The 27,226-nt window shown below is 39.1% G+C and overlaps 1 protein-coding gene across 5 annotated transcripts in view; it reads right to left on the bottom strand.

Moving 5' to 3' along the window:
- Positions 1 to 27,226, bottom strand: part of agap3 (ArfGAP with GTPase domain, ankyrin repeat and PH domain 3) — a 402,421-nt gene that overhangs the window by 135,604 nt on the left and 239,591 nt on the right. For all 5 annotated transcript variants that reach the window (XM_061979365.2, XM_061979364.2, XM_061979366.2 and 2 more), the window contains 3 exons: positions 26,756 to 26,883; positions 26,409 to 26,564; positions 10,061 to 10,144 (listed from right to left, as the gene is read on the bottom strand). In XM_061979365.2, coding sequence (XP_061835349.1) covers positions 10,061 to 10,144; positions 26,409 to 26,564; positions 26,756 to 26,883 — 368 coding nt within the window. The remainder of the gene's footprint in view (positions 1 to 10,060; positions 10,145 to 26,408; positions 26,565 to 26,755; positions 26,884 to 27,226) is intronic.

Genomic DNA, 27,226 nt, shown 5'->3' on the forward strand with positions numbered 1-27,226 from the left:
AACAGGTTTTATCCGGCCCGCAGGATGAGTTTGCTAAGTATAAACATGAGCCGAAATTTTTGAATGAAAGAAACTGCTGTTCTAAATGTGTCCACTAGATGTCGCAATAGCAATTCTTTGTATCTTTGTAGATGATGCTACATATGTAAAAAATTAACCACATGATGTTAGTGCACCAGTTGAGGAAAACGAGCAAACTACATAAAAACATATTGTAATTTGATTATGATATTATTTTTTTATCTTGATAGATTGAAAATTAACACCAATGAGTTGACTGTTGAACATTATCACATAATTTATTCAGAAAGTATAAATAACGACAAATAAAGGTAGAATACTATTAACCGCCACATGTAATTGTAAAAAAAACAAAAACAACATTATGATTTGTACATTTTCAGAATGTGCTTGTTCTATTTTTAAACAAAGAAAACAATCTGAAGTTGTCTTTATTTTTAAGTTATTGTGCCGTGATTTTACCAGTCCGGCCCACTTGGGAGTAGACTTTTCTCCATGTGGCCCCTGAGCTAAAATGAGTTTGACACCCCTGGTGTACAATCATAGCATCCATCCATTTTCTACCGCTTGCAAACATGATATATTGGCTAGTAAACTTTCCCTCCATCTGACTGCCATCTTTAGTGATGCAAGTCTCAGCATGGTGACCATGTGAACCTTCATGTTCCTGGGGCACATTCGCACCTCCCTCCTGCATTCATACACATAACACGGCGAACTCTGGAAGACCCCTGAAATCCCGGGATTAGGGAGCGTGATCGCCCCTCTTCAAAGCCCACGCGCCGCCCTTTTCTATTCGACTTTATCAACCCGGGGGAGGGTGTGCGCCAGGGTGGGGGCGGCCTTTTTCAAGGGCCTCAGATGGTTTCCTTATCTGCGGAGTGAATCCACTGGTAAACAAAGCAGTTCCTCGGCTGGAGGTGACCAAACGCTGCTGAGTGCAAGCGGGCTTCTCTGGGGGTTAAATGGTGAGGAGGGTCCCGCTTAATTAGGGGATTAAGCCTGGGCTGTGTTTGTGCTTTTACAGCCATAGGGCCTTTGGTGTGTGAGAGAGACAGGGGGGTGTTTGCTTGCCTGGCCCAAACTTTAATCCTGATTAACACATCAGGAAGAGTTGACCCTCGGTGACCTGCGCACCATGCTGTTTGCCGACAATCACCTTAATCCCAAACCTGACTCCGTGTGTGTCAAAGCATTTGCCAGTCACAATTTTTATTTTTTTTTACTAATATTCCAACGTCGGGCAATGAAGTTACAATACGATGTTTATAAGGACTGTTTTTTCTTTGCATATTAGCAGCACTGATGGTCCACTTTTAGCTATTTGGTGTGGAATGACTGCATTGTGCTTCCTGTTTTCAAAAGAATTCTGCAGAAAAAAGTGGTAAAGTCTTACAGTATGAGCATTTCAATTGAATTGAATTTAGTCAACTGGTTTTACACAGTTGTCTTTTGTTGGATACAAACTAAAACAGTTTCAGTACTTACGTGTATTTTTATTCATGCTACCAAAATACCATTTTAAAATCAGATCAATCACACTTTTAATTGCAGTTAAAATTGATCTTTTTGGCCAATAAAGCTGATTCCGGAAAATAAGACTCCCAATATTTGGAGACAAATGCCATTTTATTGTCATAATGTGATACAGGAACACTTTTGAAATATTTGACTTGAATGCATGGAATTGTTTTGCAGATGACTTGGTGAGGTGCCCATTTGGAACAATTCTGAAATAAAGGTGCTGTTTTGCTTATAGATTATATCTTAAATGTGTTGTGCTTGGAGGATTTGAGAATTATAAAGTATTATATTTAGAGATGTCCGATAATATCGGCTAAATGCTTTAAAATGTAATATCGGAAATTATCGGTATCGGTTTTTCTATTATCGGTGTAAACCTACCTCCCCCATTTACGCTCATTCACACAAAAGGGTTGTTTCTTTCTGTTATTAATATTCTGGTTCCTACATTATATATCAATATATATCAATACAGTCTGCAAGGGATACAGTCCATAAGCACACATGATTGTGCGTGCTGCTGGTCCACTAATAGTACTAACCTTTAACAGTTAATTTGACTCATTTTAATTAATTACTAGTTTCTAGGTAACTGTTTTTATATTGTTTTACTTTCTTTTTTATTCAAGAAAATGTTTTTAATTTATTTCTTATTTTATTGTATTAATTTTAAAAAAAAGGACTTTATCTTCACCATACCTGGTTGTCCAAATTAGGCATAATAATGTGTTAGTTCCACGACTGTATATATAGCGGTATCGGTTGATATCGGTATCGGTAATTAAGAGTTGGACAATATCGGGATATCGGCAAAAAGCCATTATTGGACATCCCTAATTATATTATGTGTGAAATGAACTCCTAGAAACCTACTATAATTAATCGCTGCAAAATATGTAAATTACCTTGGTTTTACTTTGAAGTGAAAGGTTAAGGTAAAAAAGCAGGTCAAAATCAATTATGTGATTAATCTTAGTTTCTACATGATTAATCGAATGCGTTAACGCATTAACTTTGACAGCCCTAATTTTTATTGGTACTTTTTAATGAATTAATTAACCCAACATTATTTTTTTGTTGACAAACTAACAAAATAAAAAGTGGACCCAGTTAACATAACATACAACAATGAATTAAAGTCAGCTTCATTATTATCATTCTTTAACAATGTAATGTCTTGAATGCAAAGGCATCAGATTTTTTATTATCTTTCCTTATTACACTGCATACCTTTTTTTGTGTGTATACAATTCAACAAAAATCTTAATAAACAACATGCAACTGTTTCAACTTTCAATCTTAATAAGTTTAAGAAGAATAAGCACGACAGCGTCCTTCAGATAATCACTGCCAACCGAGCACCCCTGTCTTTTTCCTCACTGCAGTCAATACAACTAAATGTAAACAAGCTACTCATATAGAGCAAGTGATGCCGCGGCGACGGCCCGCAGCGCCTGTTTTACACTACTAAAATGTTATGCTCTCACTGGGGCATGCACTAATCTATACATGCATTCCAATCAGAGCGCGGCTGCATAATATTCACCAGTGGCTGTGAAGCAGATCGATAAAGACACCGAGGATGATGATTATGTGAAAATCTATAGCTGAACATGCACGATTATATATATATATATATATATATATATATATATATATATATATATATATATATATATATATATATATATATATATATATATATATTTTTTAGGGGAGGGGGGTCATAAATAAAACTCTTTACATCAAGGGTGTCCAAAGTGCAGCCAGGCGGTGAAGCATGTTTTTGTTTGTGTTTTTATTGGCCCTCGCTGTATTGTAAAAACAATTAATTTAGTATAGTAACAAGACATATTGCTGTTGATGTCTTGTTCAGGCTCTCAGCGCATATTGACCGGATTAGTTTTAGCATCCTTTCATTTTTACTGGAGGAAAATGCACTGTAGATGAGTCATATGGACACTCAGGATATAACATCTTTGTCTTTTGAAGGAACACTATAGACGGACCCTTCTTGTGCCTCTCTCTCTCTCGCTGTGTGTGTGTGTGTGTGTGTGTGTGTGTGTGTGTGTGTGTGTGTGTGTGTGTGTGTGTGTGTGTGTGTCGGCGCCTCCTCAGCAGTGAGTCCATTGTTATCTTCGCTAACTATTTTTATAGATGGGAGGGAGAGGCCTGCCGTGCGTAATTTGGCCCCCAGATAGAAAGGAGGGGGGGTGAGTGGTAATTAAGATCACATTGACACTTTGATCCCCCCCCCCCCCTTGATTGTCCATTTGAGTGGCCTGCAGATCTGTGAGGCACACAACTTCCCCTCCCATCACCCTTCTCAAAAAAGCCCTTTGTAGATAACGAAATAAAGGAGGAAGAAATAAAGGTGGTTAGGCAGGTTCTGTGCCGTGTGGTGGGAGGGATTCTCTTGTCAAAAAGTTGCCCTGATACTCATGGGGTACTTGGACTTCGAGAAGGTGGCACCCCATAATGTGTTGCTTAACAATGACAGGGCTTTACAAGCGAGACAAATTCCTGCTTACCTGGAATTAGCACACTATTAAAGGGAATTGAAGTGAAGTGAATTAGATTTATATAGCGCTTTTCTCTAGTGACTCAAAGCACTTTACATAGTGAAACCCAATATCTAAGTTACATTCAAACCACAGTGGGTGGCACTGGGAGCAGGTGGGTAAAGTGTCTTGCCCAAGGACACAACAGCAGTGACTAGGATGGCGGAAGTGGGAATCGAACCTGGAACCCTCAAGTTGCTGGCACGGCCACTCTACCAACCGAGCTATGCCGTCCCATTAAAGGGAAATGCATTCATTTATTTGATCTCTTAAAGTCATTATAAGACGTAAACAAAACACTTGAAACCTGTGTTGTCATTTATCCTCACTACAAAATACCATAAACACATTCAAAGTGATTAAAGCACTAATGGAGATATAGCAGGTGTGTTTTTTTTTGTTTTTTTTTAAATTACCCACAGCGTGTTGTTAAAATAAAATCAAGATCAGGGCCACACTGAAAGAACAAAAAAAAAAAAAGGCTACACGGACAAAAAAAGTTGAAATATTACAAGGTATTGAAACAATACTATTTTTGTTTTGATTGTGAACAAACTGAATACTGAATACATTGATGTGCTGTACTTACATTAGCGATGAAAGGTAAAGAACAAGTCACATAATGTTTATTCTGATATTAATAATATCAGGATACTGTTCAAATGTAATGAAAATATGGTCCTCGGTAGACGCGTTCATATAAACCCAATCAGTGGATCGATATAAAAAACACCATTTTATCTCGAAGCTAAATTGTTGAACAGAAATAGGCAAAAACATATTCAATTTGTATGTATTCATCATTGCCTCGTGTCCGGAATGCAATTAATTCATGGGAACACCTTTCTTTGTAATTCTGAATGATTAATTACTAATTCATGTGTCGAGTATCTTCCCTATTAATGTTACTAGGTTTTTATTTGTATTGAATGATTTGCAGCCACTCGTGATGAATTCACCACAAATTCCTTTCCGCTACATGAGCAAGAATGGCTAATTTAATATATTTATAGCAAAGTTAGTTTTTATTTTTCTTATTGTTTTGTCATGTAATTTTCAATGCAGGACCAAGGAAGTGATCATGAGCTCAAAAATGTAACTGATCCAAAAAATTTATGTAATTCAATTAGAAGACAAGTCATGTTTTTTGGGCACTAGGAAATGTGCTCTATAAATCAAACCTGATCATAAACAAACAAATGTTTTTTTTAAGTTAACTTACCACTAATAGTAACAAAATAGTTATTTGCTTTGTGTTAGAGTGATTACATTTTTCCCGAATTGTGTGTAAACATTTTAATGTAACGAATGCTCGAAATACTGTAAGTTAAACCATTACCATTTCAGAGTTACAACACACACAAAAAAGAAAAAAAAAAAGGACCAATTGACTAAAAGTCCATAATGTTAAGGGTTTTTTTTGTTTAAAATTGACACTGTCAAAGATATACTATAATTTCAACAATGTTTCTATTTTGCAACTTTCGGTACCGAAAATTATAGCAACATATTATATACATATACAATCATATAATTATTATAATATTATCTTTGCAGAGGCAGACACAGCTTTAAGATAGTGCAGGAGGAAGTGTGTGTGATAAGAGCTGAAACATCTGTGGTCATAAAGCTGCGTCCTACATGAGCTGTACTCTGCTGCCATCTAGCGGCCATGTCACAACATAAATTCATAATGACAACTGATAAGAACAGGTACTACACTTGTTTTAGACTTAGACTTAGACCAACTTTAATGATCCACAAGGGAAATTGTTCCACACAGTAGCTCAGTTACAAAGGACGGAAAGGATAAGGATGGAAAGGATCAACATTTAATGTGTTTTTGACTATCCCTGTCAATGTGTGTCTTTTATTTCTTTCTTTTTTTTCTTTCGTTAGTTTATTTCGAACATGAACACACTTACAGCATAATACATCACACAATTTCATATCATTTCACTTTATATCATGTCCGAAAAGGAGCAGGAAGAAGCAAAGCTTATTTAATCCTACCCCTTTCCCACTTCAGGGTGTTTACAAATACATACGGTCATTTACTGACTTCTTTTGGTAGCACAATGACATCTGTGAGTGATTAATACAGCAGTGTTTGTAATAAATAATTAAGTCAGTCATGATAAACATACTGAGATGAAGAATATCTCATTTTCAATAAGGTTGATGGTGTTTCTCATGATTCTTCTTCTTTGTACTTTGTAAGCACTATTAGGTTGAACAACCTCTTAAAGTGGATCATATCAGTACATTGTTTAACTTCTTTACTTAATCCATTCCATAGTTTAATTTCACATAAATGATATGCTAAAGGTTTTAAGTGTTGTACGAGCATTCAAATGTATTAAATAAGATTTTCCTCTAAGGTTATATTTCTCCTCTTTAGTTGAGAAGAATTGTTGTACATTCTTTGGTAGCAGGTTATAGTTTGCTTTGTACATAATTTTAGCTGTTTGCAATTTTACCAAATCATCGAACTTCAATATTTTCACTCAATAAATAAAGGGTTTGTATGTTCTCTATATCCAACATTATGTATCAGTCTAATTGATCTTTTTTGTAACACGGTTAACGAATGAAGAGCACATTTATAATTATTTCCTCATATTTCTACACAATAACTCAAATATGGTAACACTAGCGAGCAGTAGAGAATATGAAGTGATTTTTGGCCCAGGACATATTTTGCCTTGTTCATTATTGAAATGTTTCTTGACACCTTATGTTGTATATTTTTTATATGAGCTTTCCAGTTAATTTTATCATCTATTAATACTCCCGAAAATCTAGTTTCTTTCATCCTTTCAATATCTACTCCGTCTATTTGTATTCGTGTATGATGCTCTTTTCTACTGTTATCAAATAGCACTATTTTAGTTTTACTGAGATTCAAAGATAGTCGTTTTTTTGTCAAACCATTTTTTTAATTTGTTCATTTCTTCTGTTATTATTTGTATTAGCTTCTGTGTGTTCTCTCCTGAACAAAACACAGTTGTGTCGTTTGCAAATAAAACTAACTTTCCTGGTTTTTTTTACCTTTACAATTGTCGTTTGTATAAAGATTAAACAATCTTGATCCCAGTATTGATCCCTGAGGTACACCACAAGATATAGCTGCGCTGACATATTTTCACCCATCTTCACATATTGCTTCCTGTTGGTTCAATAGCTTCTTACCCAGTTCAATACCAACCCTCTGATGCCATATCATTCTAATTTTTTAATAAAAATATCATGATTAATTGTGTCAAATGCTTTTGTTAAGTCCATGAATACTGCTGCTGCACATAGGTATAGATCTACAGATGTATGCGGATGACACAGTCGTTTATACATCAGGTAAGACCTGTACTCTGGTTGCTGAGAAGTTAAATGCTAAATTAGACAAAATAGCATCTTGGCTGGCATCATCCTGTTTAACCCTAAACACTAAAAAGACAAACTGTCTGCTTCTCCATAAAAAAGCTACCTCAAACCAACCTGAATATAAAAATATGAGGAGCTCATTGAACAAGTACCTGAAGTCAAATATTTGGGCATAATCATAGACTATCAGCTGAATTTTAAAAGTCACATTAAGAAAATGTGTAAAACCCTGAAGGCAAACCTAGGCTGTTTTAAGATTATAAGAAACTGTTTAACTCAGCTGTGCTTTTACTTTTATGAATTCAATGATTCTTTCACACATCTCTCATGGCTTAACTACATGATCCCAGGCACACCAGTCATCAATCAAGACCATTGAGTGTCTATAACCACGCCTTGAAAGTCCTACATAAGCAGAGTATACGATATCATCATTGCCAAATTCTAACCAAATACAATATTTTAAGTTTTACCAATTTTATTTTGTTACACACAGTCAAAATGCTTAAATAACTCTGCTCCCCAATTGCTCTGCAAGGCAATTACAAGACTGCAAAGTGGTACCAGGGGCCGTATTTATCAAGCGTCTTAGAGTGCCATTTTACACTTAAGTCCTGAGAATTTGCGAAATTTAGTCCTACTCTCAAACTTAAAAACAAAACCTATTTATCAACTTTCTTAAGTCTAAGAATCACTCCTACTCTCCACGATATTTAAGAGACCTTCAGAGGTGTCCTAAGTGGTTAGGAGTTGCCAGCGGGGGATGGCACTGAGGCGAGAGAGACGTGCGCGAACGTTCAGGGAGCGGAAGGATGTCCTGGCTTTGTTTGATGACGAGCAGCTGATCAAACGGTATCGTTTAGACAGAGCGGGTATTATTTTTGTCACAGATTTAATAAGGGGCGTCATCTCATCAGCAACATCACGCAGCAGAGCTTTCACAGCAGAACTAAAGGTCATCACAATGCTTCGATATCTCGCCACTGGGAAAATGAATTGGAAAGAAAAGGAAACATTTATTTTTGATTCATTGCCAATATTGTTTGTTTGTTTTGTGTTATTTTGTAGTTTATTGTCAAAATATACACTCCCATTGTCCACTTAAATATTTCTAAGATATTTCTTTATTATTATAGGGCGGAATGGCGTAGTGGGTAGAGCAACCGTGCCAGAAACCTGAGGGTTGCAGGTTCGCTCCCCCCCTCTTACCATCCAAAAATCGCTGCCGTTGTGTCCTTGGGCAGGACACTTCACCCTTTGTCCCCGGTGCCACTCACACCGGTGAATTGAATGATAAATGATAGGTGGTGGTCGGAGGGGCCGTTGGCGCAAATTGCAGCCACGCTTCCGTCAATCTACCCCAGGGCAGCTGTGGCTATGAAAGTAGCTTACCACCACCAGGTGTGAATGATTGATGGGTTCTACATGTAAAGCGACTTTGGGTACTTAGAAAAGCGCTATATAAATCCCAGTTATTATTATTATTATTATTCTTAGACAAGGGATTCCCTTCCGTGATTGGTCATTTCTATGGACACAGAAATGACATCACCTAAAATTCCGGCACATAGTAATGTCGTAATTCAGCTCTGAGTGTGACACTTAAGATTTAGTCCTACACTTCGCTGAAAGCGTGAGTAAGACGCTTGATAACTAACTTTTAAGTTCAGCTTTCAGCGAAGAATTTCTTTACTCATAAGTCAACTCTTAGCAGACTTCTTTGGAGTAATTCTAAGACGCTTGATAAATACGGCCCCTAATCTACCACCCGAGCAACGTCAAAAGGCAACCGGGGCGGTATAGCTTGGTTGGTAGAGCGGCCGTGTCAGCAACTTGAGGGTTGCAGGTTCGAACCCCGCTTCCGCCATCCTAGTCACTGCCGTTGTGTCCTTGGTCAAGACACTTTACCCACCTGCTCCCAGTGCCACCCACACTGGTTTAAATGTAACTTAGATATTGGGTTTCACTATGTAAAGCACTTTGAGTCACTAGAGAAAAGCGCTATATAAATATAATTCACTACACTTCACAACTGTTGCGTTCCATTCCGTAGAACATCTTTTGCTCAGACTGCCTTTTCAATAACAGGACCACAACTATGGAACTCTCTACCTGACACTTTGAAAAGTATACCTGCACTTGACACTTTCAAAAAACAAACACAATTGTGAGAACAATCGTGTTCCCATGTTTAGTTTTTACAAATTTTTACTAATTGGTTCTTATCTAGTTTGCACTTTGTCTGTGTTATTATTATCATCGACTCTTCTTTGCCTCATTCTTTTTATTTTCCTATTTTAATGATGTTAGATATGTGTTGTTGTTGTTGGGGACAGGTGTTGTAAATTAGCTTTGGCTACAAACACTATGATGCATACATTGGATGACTGTTTCAGATTTCTATGTTTCTGTATCTGTCCCTATTTCAAATAAACCGCAAAGAAGAAAGACATTCTTTACCAATGGTTTGTCTAAAAACCCAATAAATAAATGTTTTGAAGAAGATAGGTGAATAAAAAGAGGTCATACTCACCCGGTGCATTGTGGGAAAGTAAGTGTGTGTACATGCTCACCTGTTTGATGGGAATGGCCCTTCCACTGCCTATGCTGTCTGTCTTACTCTCAACGCTCTTTGCTTGTTCACTGGCTTTCCGCGACTGCAAAGGGAGAACGAGAAACACAATCAGTCGCCGCCATCGTGCTGTTGCTTCAGTGGTAGTGCGAATGCATGTGTGTGTGTGTGTTTGTAGTGATGTTTGTGTGCGTGTGTGAGAGTGTGTGTGTGTGTGTGTGTCTGGAGTGGAGGGAGTCGCAACATAAAAGTCAACCATCTAAACAAAGAAGAAGAAGCTGAAAATGAACAAGACCAAAAACAAACAAAAAAGAAGCAGACCAGCGCAACAAAGAGCGGTAACACCAAACGTGCAGTTCGAGAAACAGAAACCAACACCACAAGAGACACATCTCAACACTGAGGACGGCCACAGATTTGAGTCATGACTCAGCCCTGAAACCCTTTTTTTGGTGATCCTTTCGGCTTCTGTTGTGAGGCGCATCCTAGCGGACCTGCTGAAGTGTCGTTTTTCACATAAGGCATACATGCTTTGCACAACATTTACATGTTAAAAAGAGAAAAGGCAACACGGTTATTGTTATGTTAGGGTTATTGCGTGCCTCCTCCGACCTGCAAGCACCTAGAAAAGCATACATGTCATCAAATCCTGCAAAACTGCAGGGGGGAGGGAAAAAAAGCATAACATGTGCATCAAATATGAGTTAAGGCATCCCACCCCGACACAAATAGAGATGAGTAAGGACAGACATGTATGGTCTCACTCAGACAAATGTCCAGTCACCCATGAAGAAAGGGAGACTTCAAATACGCTTTCCATATTTGGTTTCCAACATTTTATTCATATTTTTGTGGTTCTTTGTGTGTACCTCAGGATGGACTTGTTTGAAACTTCTATACAGACACCATACAAAGCAAGTCACAAGTTTCACTTCAAAAGATTCAACATGTTGCAAGTTCCCACAAAATATAGGATGGACAATAAAAGGCATTATTTGTCATATATTCTTCTTATATATGTTTGGAGTACCAGTGTAAATAAAATACAATACAAGATATACACAGCCAGTCTATAGGTTCGATGATAGAAAAAAAGCCAAAGAGTTCATCGTCTCCGCAGAAAAACAGGAGGGGGAACAAAAACGGAATGGCCGAGAGCAGGAGAACAGCGGCAAAAGAAAGAAATGAGAACTCAAATGTGAAATAAATACATTCATTCGGGTCGGTGCAACCTCCTCACCTCACATCTAGTCTAGACTTTATGAAGGCCTTCATAAAAAAAACACTCAGAAAGGTGTCTCTAGTCTAACTCGCACACTTGCATTTCAAACACTGCGGAAAACAAGAAAAGAGAGGAACAGAAAGAAAGAAGAAGAAGAAGAAGAAGAAGAACGTGGCACATCGAGTCCTCGAGTCCTCGCTTATGGCAAAAAGGCAGTGTGATGTAAAAGAGGGCTTTGTGTCCTTTGGGGATGACAGTTCCAACTTGACTGTACGCTGCGGGTTTTGTGCCCCCAGAATGAGATTGTGTGTGTGTGTGTGTGTGTGTGTGTGTGTGTGTGTGTGTGTGTGTGTGTGTGTGTGTGTGTGTGTGTGTGTGTGTGTGTGTGTGTGTGTGTGTGTGCATGTGTGTGTGTGTGTGTGTGAGTGTGTGTGTGTGTGTGGACACTTCCAGAAGAGTCCCTACAGTCTGTCTCTCGTCCTAGTGTAATGCCGTCTAATGCAAGTTCTAATGTTTTTTTTTTTAACGCTCTTCTAATTGGGAAGGAGTTGGAAAGCCCTTTTAGTTGCAGAAAGGTTGGAAACAAAAGCACAAATCTGCAAATATTGAGGGGAGGGGGAGTAAGGGGGGGGTGGGTGGCGAGTGTCTCTCCGAGCCCGGGCAACACCACAAAGGTGGATGGTGAAAATATGGCAACGGCAAAGAAAATCACCGATAGTGTACTGTTCTGAACTCCTATAGCTTCACATGCTTTCCGACGACAATTAAAAAAAGGGAACGCTCGAAAAGGAACTTAAGACAGCGAACATATTCAAAGTTCTTGTTAATGGAAGCACTTGGAAGAAGAATGTGCGGACGGCTATGATCCACGATGGCGGGCGATGCTGCGAGGGCAGTGAAAAGACTATATTCAACAGACCACGCTCGCTTTTTGCTTTTCAATTTGGGGGTGCGTTCACACTTCGGTTTGGTTGGAATACACTCTGGTGCGTTTACTCTCCTAGTACGGTTTCCTTTGGTCAAACGTTATCATGTGATCCCGTTGGGGTTTTAGCAGGTCTGCAAGGGGAACGCTGGCACGGTTGGGGTCACTTGTGAACTCTGCACGGACCCAAAAAAGCGACCAGCGTTAAAACGACAGAAAAAAGTCAGCAGAAATGACAAATAAGGGAGAGAATATTCATTAAAAGTGATGTCTGTCTGCTCTGTGTGTGTTTGTCACAACACTGCACTTTAATAGTATTTAGTAGAGGCTTTTTGTGAAATAACTATAGCAGAATATGAGAATAGCCTACGTATTCAACCCACAGATGACAGTCCGGTTTTGAATACTTGAGTTTAGGGATGTCCGATAATGGCTTTTTGCCGATATCCGATATTCCGATGCTGTCCAACTCTTTAATTACCGATACCGATATCAACCGATACTGATATATACAGTCGTGGAATTAACACATTATTATGCCTAATTTGGACAACCAGGTATGGTGAAGATAAGGTGCTTTTTAAAAATATTAATAAAATAAAATAAGATAAATAAATTAAAAATATTTTCTTGAATAAAAAAGAAAGTAAAACAATGTAAAAACAGTTACATAGAAACTAGTAATTAATGAAAATTAGTAAAATTAACGGTTAAAGGTTAGTACTATTAGTGGACCAGCAACACACACAATCATGTGTGCTTACGGACTGTATCCCTTGCAGACTGTATTGATATATATTGATATATAATGTAGGAACCACAATATTAATACCGGTAACAGAAAGAAACAACCCTTTTGTGTGAATGAGTGTAAATGGGGGAGGGAGGTTTTTTAGGTTGGTGCACTAATTGTAAGTGTATCTTGTGTTTTTTATGTTGATTTAATTAAAAAAAACAACCAAAAAAAAAAACAACGATACAGATAATAAAAAAAACGATACTGATAATTTCCGATATTACATTTTAAAGCATTTATTGGCCGATATTATCGGACATCTCTACTTGAGTTACTTCACCTAATATACCACAAAAGCTCTTTAAAAGAATGTTTGATAAGCTTTTTGTGACATCTATACTATGGTAAAACTAAATGTGGGACATAAATAATAATGGAAGTATAAGTGTTTGTAAATAGCATATTATTGGTACAAATGTTTAACCCACAACAGGGATATTTCACAATGTTCGTCTATGTCTTTACTGTGGCTACATTTGAACAGTGTTCATTTTGTGTACAAAGTGTATTTATAATCATTTGTGTAAAGGAAATTTCACATTTCTATGAAGCTCGAGATCAGAGCCCGATGTCTCCTGGTTTTACTACATCTTGTATTTGAGATTTTATAGGGTTAGTCAAAATAAGTGCTCAACTTCAGCCTAAACCCTTTGGGTCTGGACAACTGTTAAACTGTTAAAACAAACAGTTGTACATTCATACATTTATGAATGTACAACTGTTTTTTTATTTTGTTGACCACTGACCGAAGAAATAATAAACTAAACTAAACTAAATTTAGCAAAAATATTATTGTAACCTATGCATTCAACCCAGCAGACGGCATTTAGGTTTGGATTATTTGAGTTGTTTCACCTAATATGTCAGAAAATACATGTATAAGTATATTTTAGAAGCTTTTCGTGAAATTTAAGTTGAATAAACAGCAGGATAAATATATAAAAATATAACCCAGTAGACGACAATTAGGTGTGATATGTTTGAGTTCCGTCACGTAGTGTGTCACAAACTTTATTTTACTTTTCAGCAGACAGCATTGAGGCTCGGAATATTTGAGTTGCGCCACGCAACATATCACAAAAGTATATTTTAGAAGCTTTTTGTGGATTTATACTGGTGTATATGGCACACAATTAAATAACCTACTTATTCAACCCAACAGACGGCATTTAGGTTTGGAATATTTGGGTTCTGCCTTGTAATATGTCACAAAAGTATATTTTACAAGCTTTTTGTGAAATCTAAGCTGATAAAATAGTAGGATAAAAAAAAAGAGCTATTAAACCACACAGACTGCATTTTGTCCATACTCCACCCAGCTGTATAATCACTCGCCATACAGCAATAGATGATATCTGTCTATTACCTGACCGCTTCTACGTTAGCTACCTCTCTTTGTTTATAATGTATATTTTCTGTTGGATCTACTCTCTATTTTATGCTGCCCTTTTTTTTTTTGCTGCAGCTGTTACATATACTGTCATATTGCACATGGTAATTTGGATTTGTTATATATTGTATATATTAAATAAAAATATAATATAATATATCAGTATATACTATATACTGTACATATATAATATTTACATATTACATATATGTTTATATCATATATGTCCATCCTTTGTAACTGAGCTACTGTGTGGAACAATTTCCCTTGTGGATCAATAAAGTTTGTCTAAGTCTAATTTCGCATCAGAATATTAGTGTTACGTAACAAGTCATGGGAGCTGCCTCATCCTAATAATTATGTTCTTCACTTTGGAACTCGGACAAAAAAAAACAAAAAAAAACTGGGTGAATGCTTTGCGAATGACACAAAAAAGCGCATCAAGTACCTTTTTTTTTTTTTTTTTTTCAATTTTACTACCGAACCACAAATGTGAACGCAGCCTTTAGAAGTTCCCAACGGCAATGTCGTTATAAGGCATATCCGCGTCCGTCCTGTCTCCTCCCACCCCCCCCCAAAAAAAAACACAGCTACTTACAAGAGGCTGGTGGCGGGAGAACATTAAAGAACTCGGACAGTCCGAGTAAGATGTTTGTTTTTGTTAGTGATATCGGGAATATATATTCTCCCCCTCCCCCACGTGAACGCTGTATGTGTCACCCTGTTAACTGTACACCACCCTGATCCTCCTCCTCCGCTCCTCAGAAGGTCATGAGTTGAAACTCCCGCTCGGCCTGCCACTCCGGCACCCACACCGGGTAGGTGGCGTGCTTCGGCATCTCCATGACGCGGACGGGGAGAGGCACATTTCTCTGGTGGACATGGTTAGTCACTACCTAGCAGGGGAGGGAGGCGGGATAGGAAGGGGGGTTGAAGGGTAGAGGGGGAGGGGGGGGAGACAACAAAAAAAAGGGAGCTATAGCACACAGCCTGGACTGCTAGGAGGCCACCAGGCTCCCACAGCAGCCTTTGGGTGACACGGTGAAGGCAGTAAAGAGGATAGAGTCGAGGTAGAGGACAGGACGGTGTTTGGGGGACAGCCGGAAGAGGAGATAGGAAGCAGGGTGGGAAGCGATCTCACCTTGCCTGCACTGTCAGAAATAAGGCCCGATCCGTATATTTCACACACTTAGAAGCTATTGGTAACACGTTAGTATGGGGAACATAATATGTTAATAAGCAACTAATTAATGGTGAATATGTTCCCCATACTGAAGTGTTACCGACTTTATTTAGAGTAGGGCTGCAACTAACGATTAATTTGATAATCGATTAATCTGTCGATTATTACTTCGATTAATCGATTAATAATCGGATAAAAGAGACAAACTACATTTCTATCCTTTCCAGTATTTTATTGGAAAAAAAACCAGCATACTGGCGCCACATATGTTCTTTCAACTTGCCAAATAAAACAAGGAAAATGTTACAAAAATGCACACTTTTGAAACCCCTGCTATAGATAATAAAAAATTATATCTGATAAATCTATGGATAAAAAGCAGAGCCTGACGACGCATGCACGTTTATCACAACTCTCTCTGTCTCTCCCCCTCCCTCACCAATGCTGCTGGGCACCTTCACAATTTGTTTTGTTTTTAACCTTCTTAACCCTGAACGTACATTGAAAATACACGCAACCCTAATTCAAAATGCCGGACATTTGAGGCATTTAAGAAACACCACCCGACAGCCCCGCAAAAGAGGACGTATGGGCAGGACCTGATCGCTGCTCGTCCTCTTTTGCTAGCATGCTAGCAGATAACGGGCTAGGATAGACTGACCATACGTAGTCTTTTGGGGAGCTGTCAGGGCGGAGTTTCATAAATGCCTCAAATGTCCGGCATTTTGAGTATTGTTTACACAACGTACAGTACGCTACTTAATATGTCCGTTTGGAAACTCGTTCGGTACACTTCCGCACCGAAACGAAACCCCCGTACCGAAACGGTTCGATACAAATACACGTACCGTTACACCCCTATTATTTTGATTATTGTTTCTCAGCTGTTTGTAAATGTTGCAGTTTATAAATAAAGGTTAAAAAAATAAATTAATTAAAAAAAATAAAAACCTAGCCTATGCGCATGCGGATAGCATAGATCCAACGAATCGATGACTAAATTAATCGCCAACTATTTTTATAATCGATTAGTTGTTGCAGCCCTATTTTAGAGTTATTTGGACACTAGGGGAACATATAAGGCAGGGGTGTCCAAACTTTTTCCACTGAGGGCCGCACACGGAAAAATTAAAGTATGTGAGGGCCGTTTTGATATTTTTCATTTTCAAACCACAAACAAAATATATGGATTTTTATTTTATTTTATTTTTTATTTTTTTTACCTTTAGGGCTCCCGGGGACCATAAAGGGTCTCCGTCATTAACATGTTAAAAATAGGTCAAATTATTATTTATATTTTTTATGTAACGCTTACAGTAAATCTCTATATCAACTTCAGGTTGATATAAAGTTTAAAAAAAAGAAGAAGAGGTTTTTATGCCTTTTCTGTCAAAGACAACTTAGTTTTTTATAGTAAAACTGAAATATGCAGTATTTCCCCCACTGCCCAAAACATTCAGAAAGCAATGTTTGATGTGAAGTAATTATCCATCCATCCATCCATCTTCTTCCGCTTATCCCAGGTCGCGTCGCGGGGGCAACAGCCTAAGCAGGGAAGCCCAGACTTCCCTCTCCCCAACCACTTCGTCCAGCTTCTCTCGGGGGATTCCGAGGCGTTCCCAGGCCAGCCGGGAGAGATAGTCTTCCCAACGTGTCCTGGGTCTTCCCCATGGCCTCCTACCGGTCGGACGTGCCCGAAACACCTTCCTAGGGAGGCGTTCGGGTGACATCGTGACCAGGTGCCCGAACCACCTCATCTGGCTCCTCTCAATGTGGAGGAGCAGCGGCTTTACTTTGAGCTCCTCCCGGATGACAGAGCTTCTCACCCTATCTCTAAGGGAGAGCCCCGCCACCCGGTGGAGGAAACTAATTTCGGCCGCTTGTACCCGTGATCTTGTCCTTTCGGTCATAACCCAAAGCTCATGACCATAGGTGAGGATGGGAACGTAGATCGACTGGTAAATTGAGAGCTTTGCCTTACAGCTCAGCTCCTTCTTCACCACAACGGATCGATACAGCGTCCGCATTACTGAAGACGCCGCACCGATCCGCATGTCGATCTCATGATCCACTCTTCCCTCACTCGTGAACAAGACTCCGAGGTACTTGAACTCCTCCACTTGGGGCAAGATCTCCTCCCCAACCCGGAGATGGCATTCCACCCTTTTCCGGGAGAGAACCATGGACTCGGACTTGGAGGTGCTGATTCCCATCCCAGTCGCTTCACACTCGGCTGCGAACCGATCCAGTGAGAGATGAAGATCTTGGCCAGATGAAGCCATCAGGACCACATCATCTGCAAAAAGCAGAGACCTAATCCTGCAGCCACCAAACTGGATCCCCTCAACGCCTTGACTGCGCCTAGAAATTCTGTCCATAAAGGTTAAGAACAGAATCGGTGACAAAGGGCAGCCTTGGCGGAGTCCAACCCTCAATGGAAATGTGTCCGACTTACTGCCGGCAATGCGGACCAAGCTCTGACACTGATCATACAGTGAAGTAATTAGAGCCTTAAAATGATCAATAATGCAGGACACCATTGATTTAAATGTATTATTATTTCTGAGTAATCACAGTGAAAAGATCAATAAAATCCCACTAAATATCTTTGGGATCCAAAAGGTCCCCCACTCATAAAGTGATACATTTTTATTATTATTTGTTTTACTTTCAACAAGATCAACTTTGGATATATCTGTCGATTTTACGTTTGAACTATTATTTTGTTTGTTTTATGCTCTTTTGTCAAAGAAAACTTTGATTTTATATGGCACCCACACAATAAATGCAATATTTTCCACATAAAACATTTTAAAGTGAAATATTTGAAGTAATTGGAGCCTTGAATAGGTCAATAATTCCTGATATCATTGATGTTTTTTTATTTTATTTTTTGAGCAATGGCAAAAAAAGAAAAATAAAGAAAGACAAAAGAAAAAAAAAACAGCCTGCATGGTAGCTTTGTGTCAACATTTTTCTCGTTAGATTTCACCTCATTCCACTTTTTTAAATGATTTAAAAATGTTTGCAATAGCATTTCCAGAATGTGTCGCGGGACGGTAAACAATTAGCTGCGGGCCGCAAATGGCCCCTTTGGACACCCCTGATATAAGGGTTAGGGTCACTAATAAGCAATACTTCTGAGGTTATTGAGAGAAGACTCTTAGTTAATGGCTTACTGCTTGTATAATAAGACCATGCAGAATAAGGTATTAATAAGTACTTAACAATGACTAAATAAGCGCCAATATGTTACTAATTTGCATGTTAATAAGCAACTAATTAATGGTGAATATGTTCCCCATACTAAAGTGTTGCCAAGATATTTATTGAGTTGAGTTTGTGTTTATTTCGAAAATGCATGCATATAATAACCTGACTCCCGCTAGATCCTTGTAGTTCGCTGAGCTCCACACAAGGATCTGGGATCGAAGGCAATGCAAACTCCTTCCAGATAGCAAAAAATAATGAACCAATCAGGATCGCCGGGCGGGATTTCATAGATGTGACGTAGCGCCGAAGCGACTGACACATTACCGTAAAATATCAAATAATATTATTTAGCTCATTCACGTAAGAGACTAGACGTATAAGATTTCATGGGATATAGCGATTAGGAGTGAGAGATTGTTTGGTAAACGTATAGCATGTTCTATATGTTATAGTTATTTGAATGACTCTTACCATAATATGTTATGTTAACATACCAGGCACGTTCTCAGTTGGTTATTTATGCCTCATATAACGTACACTTATTCAGCCTGTTGTTCACTATTCTTTATTTATTTTAAAATTGCCTTTCAAATGTCTATTCTTGGTGTTGGGTTTTATCACATAAATTTCCCCAAAAAATGCTACTTATACTCCAGTGCGACTTATATATGTTTTTTTCCTTCTTTATTATGCATTTTCGGCCGGAGCGACTTATACTCTGAAAAATACGGTAAGCATATTCGACACGGTCTCTCCCGAACGTTCAACAATTTCAAACCAAGTTCTGTTAGACGTTCGCCTATGCTTTTTTTCGTTGGCGACTTTGTGAAATATTTTTTTGCTGTTCCCAATGGAGCCTTTTATTCGCATATTTTCTTTGCACAAACGACATCGATCGTCTACTGACATTGCTGCGTTGTTTCAGTAAAAATTCTCTAACTTTTCGCTCTGTCGTTATCCAATATGTCGGCTGTTCTGTTTCGGATTTCCCAGCGTCGCTCTCATCAGCGTCACGGGTTGATTTGGATGTGAGTGGTTGAAGTAGCACGTCATTCAAGATAACGGACAAGTGGTTTATCCAATCACATACAATGATTTTTTTTTTTTACAAGGCCCCGCCTTCTGAAATACATCTCCTATTGAGAACTCCCAGATCCTTGTGTGGAGCTCAGCAAACCACAAGGATCTGGCGAGAGTCAGGTTATGCATACAACATGGTACATCACAATTTCTAGTTTCTCTATTCAACATGTTCGAAAAGGAGTAGAAAGAAGTTAAAGTTAAAGTACCACTGATAGTCACACACACACACACACTAAGTAGGATGAAAGTACCCTCTGCATTTCCCCTTGTTCCACCCCCTGGGAGATGAGGGGAGCAGTGAGCAGCAGCGGTGGCCGCGCTCAAGAATCATTTTGGTGATTTAACCCCCAATTTCAACCCTTGATGCTGAGTGCCAAGCAGGGAGGTGATGGCGGAGCTTATTTAATCCTACCCCTTTTCCTTTACATAGCAGTTGCTAAAACTTTTGTTCACTACCTGTTCTCAATTCATTCACAATATACTCCATAACTAATAGCATTAAAAATAAATAAATAAATAAATAAATACATAGTATTTAGTGAAGTAATAGTGAGATGGTGAGATAAATACGATTATCTAGAACAGTGGTTCTCAAATGGGGGTACGCGTACCCCTGGGGGTACTTGAAGGTATGCCAAAGGGTACGTGAGACTTTTTTTAAATATTCTAAAACAATTCAAAAATCCTTTATAAATACAAATAAAAACCTATCTTTTTTTCCAAATAGTTCAAGAAAGACCACTACAAATGAGCAATATTTTGCACTGTCATACAATTTAATAAATCAGAAACTGATGACACAATGCTGTATTTTACTTCTTTATCTATTTTTTTCAACCAAAAATGCTTTGCTCTGATTAGGGGGTACTTGAATTTAAAAAAAATTCACAGGGGGTACATCACTGAAAAAAGGTTGAAAACCACTGATTTAGAACATGGATTAATGGATGGTTGAAATAAATTGAGAATGTTTATCATGGTTCTTCTTCTTTGTACTTTGTAAACACTTTAAGTTTGAAGAGTTTCTTGAAGTGGATCATATTAGTACATGATTTGTTTTATTTGGTTAATCCATTCCACAATTTAATTCCACATACTGATATACTGAAGGTCTTAAGTGTTGTACGTGCGTACAAATGCTTTAAATTACATTTTTCTGTGAGATTATATTTCTCTTTTTATTGGGTCACAGAGTACGATGCTTGCATTTATTTCACTCCGCTTTAATTTAAGAGTTTTTGTTCGGCATGATTGTTGTTCTTATGGTCCAGACTGCTTCTACAGGTGCACGTCAATAAATGAGAATATTGTGCAAATTATTTTCATTTCTGGAGTTCAATTCAGACTAAGAGTGTGAACAAGTAGTTTAAAACGTTCAACTATTTCACCAAAATCTTGATCTAATCTAATCTAACAAAGATTCTAATGCGTTTGCATTGGCAACTTAATCGACGTGCTTGTTTTCGCTGCAAAATAATTCCCCATGGGGCCACAGAAAGTTGCAAGTAACAGCACTTTGATAAAGAATGTGAGAAAAAATATTAGATTTTGAAAATATGGCCCTCCTCTCAGTTAAATGTTCATGTGTTAATTTAATTCATCATGTATTTCACACTCACAATGATTATTCTCTATAAAATGTATTTGTGTTAATAGTGTGGGTCTTTGGAATGGATTAATTGGATTTTCACATGGGAAATTTGATGCGAACAAAAACTGCTGCACATTATTTGGCCTTTTTTTTTTTAGCTAAAAATTGCTATAATTATCAAAAAGTTTCACTACCAAAAAACATTAGCAGACACAGCAGGTTTGCTTTTTTAAATTCAAATTGTTTACTTTTTACATGTACTTGCTGAATTGTACTCCTCAAAAAAATGGGCTCCAATTTAATCATTGAATTACAGAGCAGCATGGCTCAGGCGATAGAGCGGATGTCTCTCAACCTGAAGGTTGCCGGTTCGATCCTCAGTCCCTCTGTGATCATCAGTAGGTGAATGTGGTCGTAGCGTCAAAGCGCTTTGAGAACCTTAAAGGTAGAAAAACGCGCTGCAAGTACACTCCATTTACGTTTAATTTATTGAGATGCACCAGTATAAATTATTTATATCACTGTTGGGTCTGCAAAAAGCAGAGACCTGGTGTTTAGGGCACGTCCCACCGATAGGAGGCCGCGGGGAAGACCCAGGACACGTTGGGAAGACTATGTCTCCCGGCTGGCCTGGGAACGCCTCGGGGTCCCACAGGAAGAGCTGGACGAAGTGGCTGGGGAGAGGGAAGTCTGGGCTTCCCTGCTTAAGCTGCTGCCCCCGCGACCCGACCTCGGATAAGCGGAAGAAGATGGATGGATGGATGGACTGTTGGGTCAAAATTAACATTCATACTCACAACTTATGAAAGTAAAGGTTTTTCAAAAATATTTGAGGAGGAAATCACACAAGATTAATTTTTTTTTTACATTTTGCCTTAGCCAAAATATTGTTTTGTTTGTTTTTAGTTCCTAAAACTATGGTCACTTTTTTTTTTTCCTCCTCAAGCGATGGCCACCTTCTTAAGTCCCCTGCCGCCCTCTAGGGGTGGAACGCTTCAAGTATGAGTGAAGCAAGCTAATTGACTGCTTTTTTTTGGAAAAATTGGTAATGCATGTGTTGAGGATGAGTACTAACATTTGAAGTGAAGTGAAGTGAATTATATTTATATAGCACTTTTCTCTAGTGACTCAAAGCGCTTTACATAGTGAAACCCAATATCTAAGTTACATTTTAAACCAGTGTGGGTGGCACTGGGAGCAGGTGGGTAAAGTGTCTTTCCCAAGGACACAACGGCAGTGACTAGGATGGCGGAAGCAGGAATTGAACCTGCAACCCTAAAGTTGCTGGCACGGCCGCTCTACCAACCGAGCTATGCCGCCCCATTTGGGACATACAACTTTCTGTCAAAATAATTCATTTTTTTTAAGGGTTAGGATTCACCAAAACCACCAAACCATCGTGAGATGCACGAAGGGCAGCAGCTTGTATCATTACACAACTAAGGGATTTTGAAAAATAGCACTTTTGTTTTGTGTTTTGTGTCATTTTCAGCCCTCAACAGGCTTCAGAGATATTAAACCAGGGGTGTCAGACGTACAGCCCGCGGCCCTGAGTTTGCAAAGTAAAAAAATTAGCCAACATTTTTGAATGAAAGAATCTGCTGTTCTAAATGTGTCCACTAGATGTCGCAATAGCACTTATTTGTATCTTTGTAGATTATGCTACGGGGACAAGCGGTAGAAAATGGATGAATGGATGGATGTAAAAAAAACAACAAAAAAACAAACACATGATGTTATTATATTAGTGCACCAGTCGAGGAAATGAGCAAACTACGTAAACATCCTGTAATTTGATTTTGATATTATTTTTTATCTTGATAGATTGAAAATTAACACCAATGAGTTGACTGATGAACATTATCACATAATTTACTCAGAAAGTATAAATAACGACAAAAAAAGGTAGAATACTATTAACCGAAACATGTCAGTGTAAAAAAAAAACAACATTATGATTTGTACAATTTCAGAATGTGCTTGTTCTATTTTTAAACAAAGAAAACAATCTGAAGTTGTCTTTATTTTTAAGTTATCGTGCTGTGATTGTACCAGTCCGGTCCACTTGGGAGCAGATTTTTCTCCATGTGGCCCCCGATCTAAATTGAGTCTGACACCCCTGGTTTAAAGTATGGGGGCTTGCACTGATGCAAGAGACTCAGGGAGGACCACCACTGCCTACAGGGCTAATTATAGTACTCCAAGGCAACGTTTTGTTCATGTTTCGGCCCAAATAGGTAGAAAAGGGCATGTTTTCTCAAAGCTGCCATGATCCCAGTGCCAAGAGTGTGAACAAGTAGTTTAAAATGTTCAACTGTTTCACTAAAATCTTGATTATCTACGGTTTTGTACGTTATCCACGGAATCAAGCGCTTTAACAAAGATTCTAACGCGTTCATGTTTAGGCCCAAATAGGTAGAAAAGGGAATGTTCTCTAAAGGGTGCCATGATCCCAGTGCCAAGACATGCAGACGATGGCGTGGAACACCGCAGAGGCCTCCACAGTGTACCGTATTTTTCGGACTATAAGTCACAGTTTTTTCATAGTTTGGCAGGGGGTGCGACTTATACTCAGGAGCGACTTATGTGTGAAATTATTAACACATTACCGTAAAATATCAAATAATATTATTTAGCTCATTCACGTAAGAGACTAGACGTATAAGATTTCATGGGATTTAGCGATTAGGAGTGAGAGATTGTTTGGTAAACGTATAGCATGTTCTATATGTTATAGTTATTTGAATGACTCTTACCATAATATGTTACGTTAACATACCAGGCATGTTCTCAGTTGGTTATTTATGCCTCATATAACGTACACTTATTCAGCCTGTTGTTCACTATTCTTTATTTATTTTAAATTGCCTTTCAAATGTCTATTCTTGTTGTTGGGTTTTATCAAATAAATTTCCCCATAAAATGCGACTTATACTCCAGTGCGACTTGTATATGTTTTTTTCCTTCTTTATTATGCATTTTCGGCAGGTGCGAATTATACTCCGGTGCGACTTATACTCCGAAAAATACGTTATATGTTTTTTTGCTGTTGTCTTTGTTTTACTTTTGTAGCTGTATGGAGAAATGGCTGGCTGTATCAGCTCTGCTCTTTTAATGTCTTTAATGTCCTTTGTGTTCCTTGATGTTTGTTGTTCCCCCTCTTACACACATGCGTATGTGTGCTATGGCTGTGAGGTTTTTTTCTCCCTTGGCCTCAGTCTGGACCCTAGTGATGGGTTGATGAGGCGCCATGAAGCGTTTCGACACATTGCAAAACTGTATTGATACTGTGCCGATACTGTGTCACTAAATTCTGACATCTGCTGGACATTAAAAATCCCTACAGGCAACCTATGGACCGACTCAACTGACACTGATTTTATGACACAGTATATACAATAATATAAACCAAGTCATTGTATTTCATTTAGGATTATTTCATATCTTCATTTAAATACAAATATATTTTTATCTTTTTTATATATAGTCAATAAATAATGTGAACATGTATCATTACATGGAAAAATCTAAGAGAACGTGTTGTGAATGAGGATGCTTGTGGACTGGGAATTTTTATTTTTTATTTTATTTTTACACATTTTTATTTTTTAAAAAAACAGTTTTTCCAACGTATTACATTTTAGACGATTTCTCTTCTTAGTTATTATTTCTCCGGCTGTAGAAAAGAGCCGCTCACAGGGCACAGAGGAGGCGTCAGTGCGACACAGTTTGCGTATCGGTCACGTGACCGAAACAGCTCATGATCGGTCACGTGACTTTCTAAAAGCGGTACGCGCACGACACAGGGTTTTGCTCTATGAGCTCGACGCATGGGCCGATGCATCGGTGTTGCCGGACCCATCACTACTGGACCCCTCTCCAGGGCCCAGGCTTAGACTGAATATTTTTTATCCGTTTCTCACCGTTTTTGTAGGGAAGTTGGCAGACCCGTCAGCGATCCTGTTCTGTCTCCCTGTAATGTTTGTCTGATCTTGAATGAATGGGATTGTGCTGAAAATCTTAATTTCCCCTCAGGAATTAATAAAGTATTTCTGATTCTGATTCTCCCCTACAATGGACCTTTTTTTCTGACAGTGTGAAATTTGCCTTAGAAAGCTCAGAAAAATCATACATAACATTCATTAATGTTTGTATTTACTTCCAATTGCAAAGTAATTGAACAAATTCCCCGACTCCTGTTTGTTGTCATCGATACAAACCACTAGGTTGCATCTTGAAGAGGCAGATTTATGACCAGGTGAGACGACAAGGGGGGGGGGGCTTGGCCAAAGTGGGCGTAGGAGGGAGGAGAGGAGGAAAGGGTGCAGGCAGAAATAGAAGAAGACAATAAAAAAGAGACAAGTAAAAGTGTAGAGCGGTTAGTGCACGCCACAAGTTGCCGGTTAAAGCAAAGGGCAACAGGACACTGACAAGAGCGGGGGAGAGGGGTCAAGAGTGGGCGGACGGTGGCGAGGATGGAGATAAGGGGCGGGGGTTTTTATAATCAGAGCCTGTGTTACTGCTCTGGCTTATTAATGTGTACGCCATGCAGTACACAGGGTGGGGGGGGGGTGGGGATCCAGAGTGGAAGTTGGGGCGAAAGATTTGGGCAGCGCAGGGGGCCTTCGTCGTCACAGGTCCCATGACAACCCTCATCCACTCACTACATCCAATTAGAGAAAAAAAAAAAGGACAAGAAAAATTTCCACAGTGTTAATCTTCATTATTTGCTTTCTTAAGGGATCTAAACTAAAGATTTCTCCGTTGCCCTTTGTGCTGTGCGAGCCTGCATATAGGAGACAGGAAAGGTGGCTTGGGTGCATTTTGTCGCCTTGCTTTAAATTCCCCAGCTCCCCTCTCTTTGTCTCCCTCCGGTGGACAAAAGTGTGATGCCCTCCTCAGTAGTGCGCGTGGGTGTTGCTTTGCATCAGCTGTCGCATACTTACTGTGAAAATGTTGGAGCGCCGCTTGGACTGCTTGCGGATGGGCGTGGGCGTGTTGGAGGTGGCGATGGTCTCGATGCGCATCTCCCGCTGGCTTATGCTGGGGGTGGACGGGACGGAGGAGGAGTAGTCGCTGAACGCGCACCCGCCGTTCGCCGCCTGACGGGGGAGGAGGAGGAGGAGGCGGGGGAGGGATGGTAAAGAGGGCCCCAGCAGATGAAAAAGGAGAAGAGGATGTGAGGGAGATAAGAGGTCAGTTCAGGTGCAATTTTAGCTGTGGTTACACAACATCATTGTAGTGCACAACAGATGATCACATGACCTGTGAGAGAAGGATGGAGTGATCCTACCTGGTTAATGTGAACGGAGGGGATGGACGCGGCGGGGACGGACGAGTGGCTGGGTGAGTTGGGCAGTGATTTGCACGGGCCGATGGAGAGCTGCTGCTTTTTCCTCATGGCCACCACCTTCTGGGCCACTGGAGGACACCAAAATAAACATTTTCATCGGTATTACTTCACGCGGACATTTGCACAGAAGACACATGAATTACAGACAGAAGCTGTCCTATCTTGGCTTTGTGCATGAACGGGCAAGAGCTGCCCTATACAATCTTTGAGCATGAAAAGCCCAGAGCTGTCCTATCTAGTTATCGAGCGTGAACAGACTAGAGTTGTTTTAGTTATTGTTGAACATGAACAGACCAGAGCTGTGCTATCGAGCAGTGTTGGGTTAGTTACTGAAAACCAGTAACTAGTTAGTTACTAGTTACTTTATTTCAAAAGTAACTCAGGTACTAACTTAGTTACTTACACCAAAAT

Source organism: Nerophis lumbriciformis, linkage group LG19 (assembly GCF_033978685.3).
Source record: "Nerophis lumbriciformis linkage group LG19, RoL_Nlum_v2.1, whole genome shotgun sequence".
In the NCBI taxonomy this organism is placed as follows: domain Eukaryota; kingdom Metazoa; phylum Chordata; class Actinopteri; order Syngnathiformes; family Syngnathidae; genus Nerophis; species Nerophis lumbriciformis.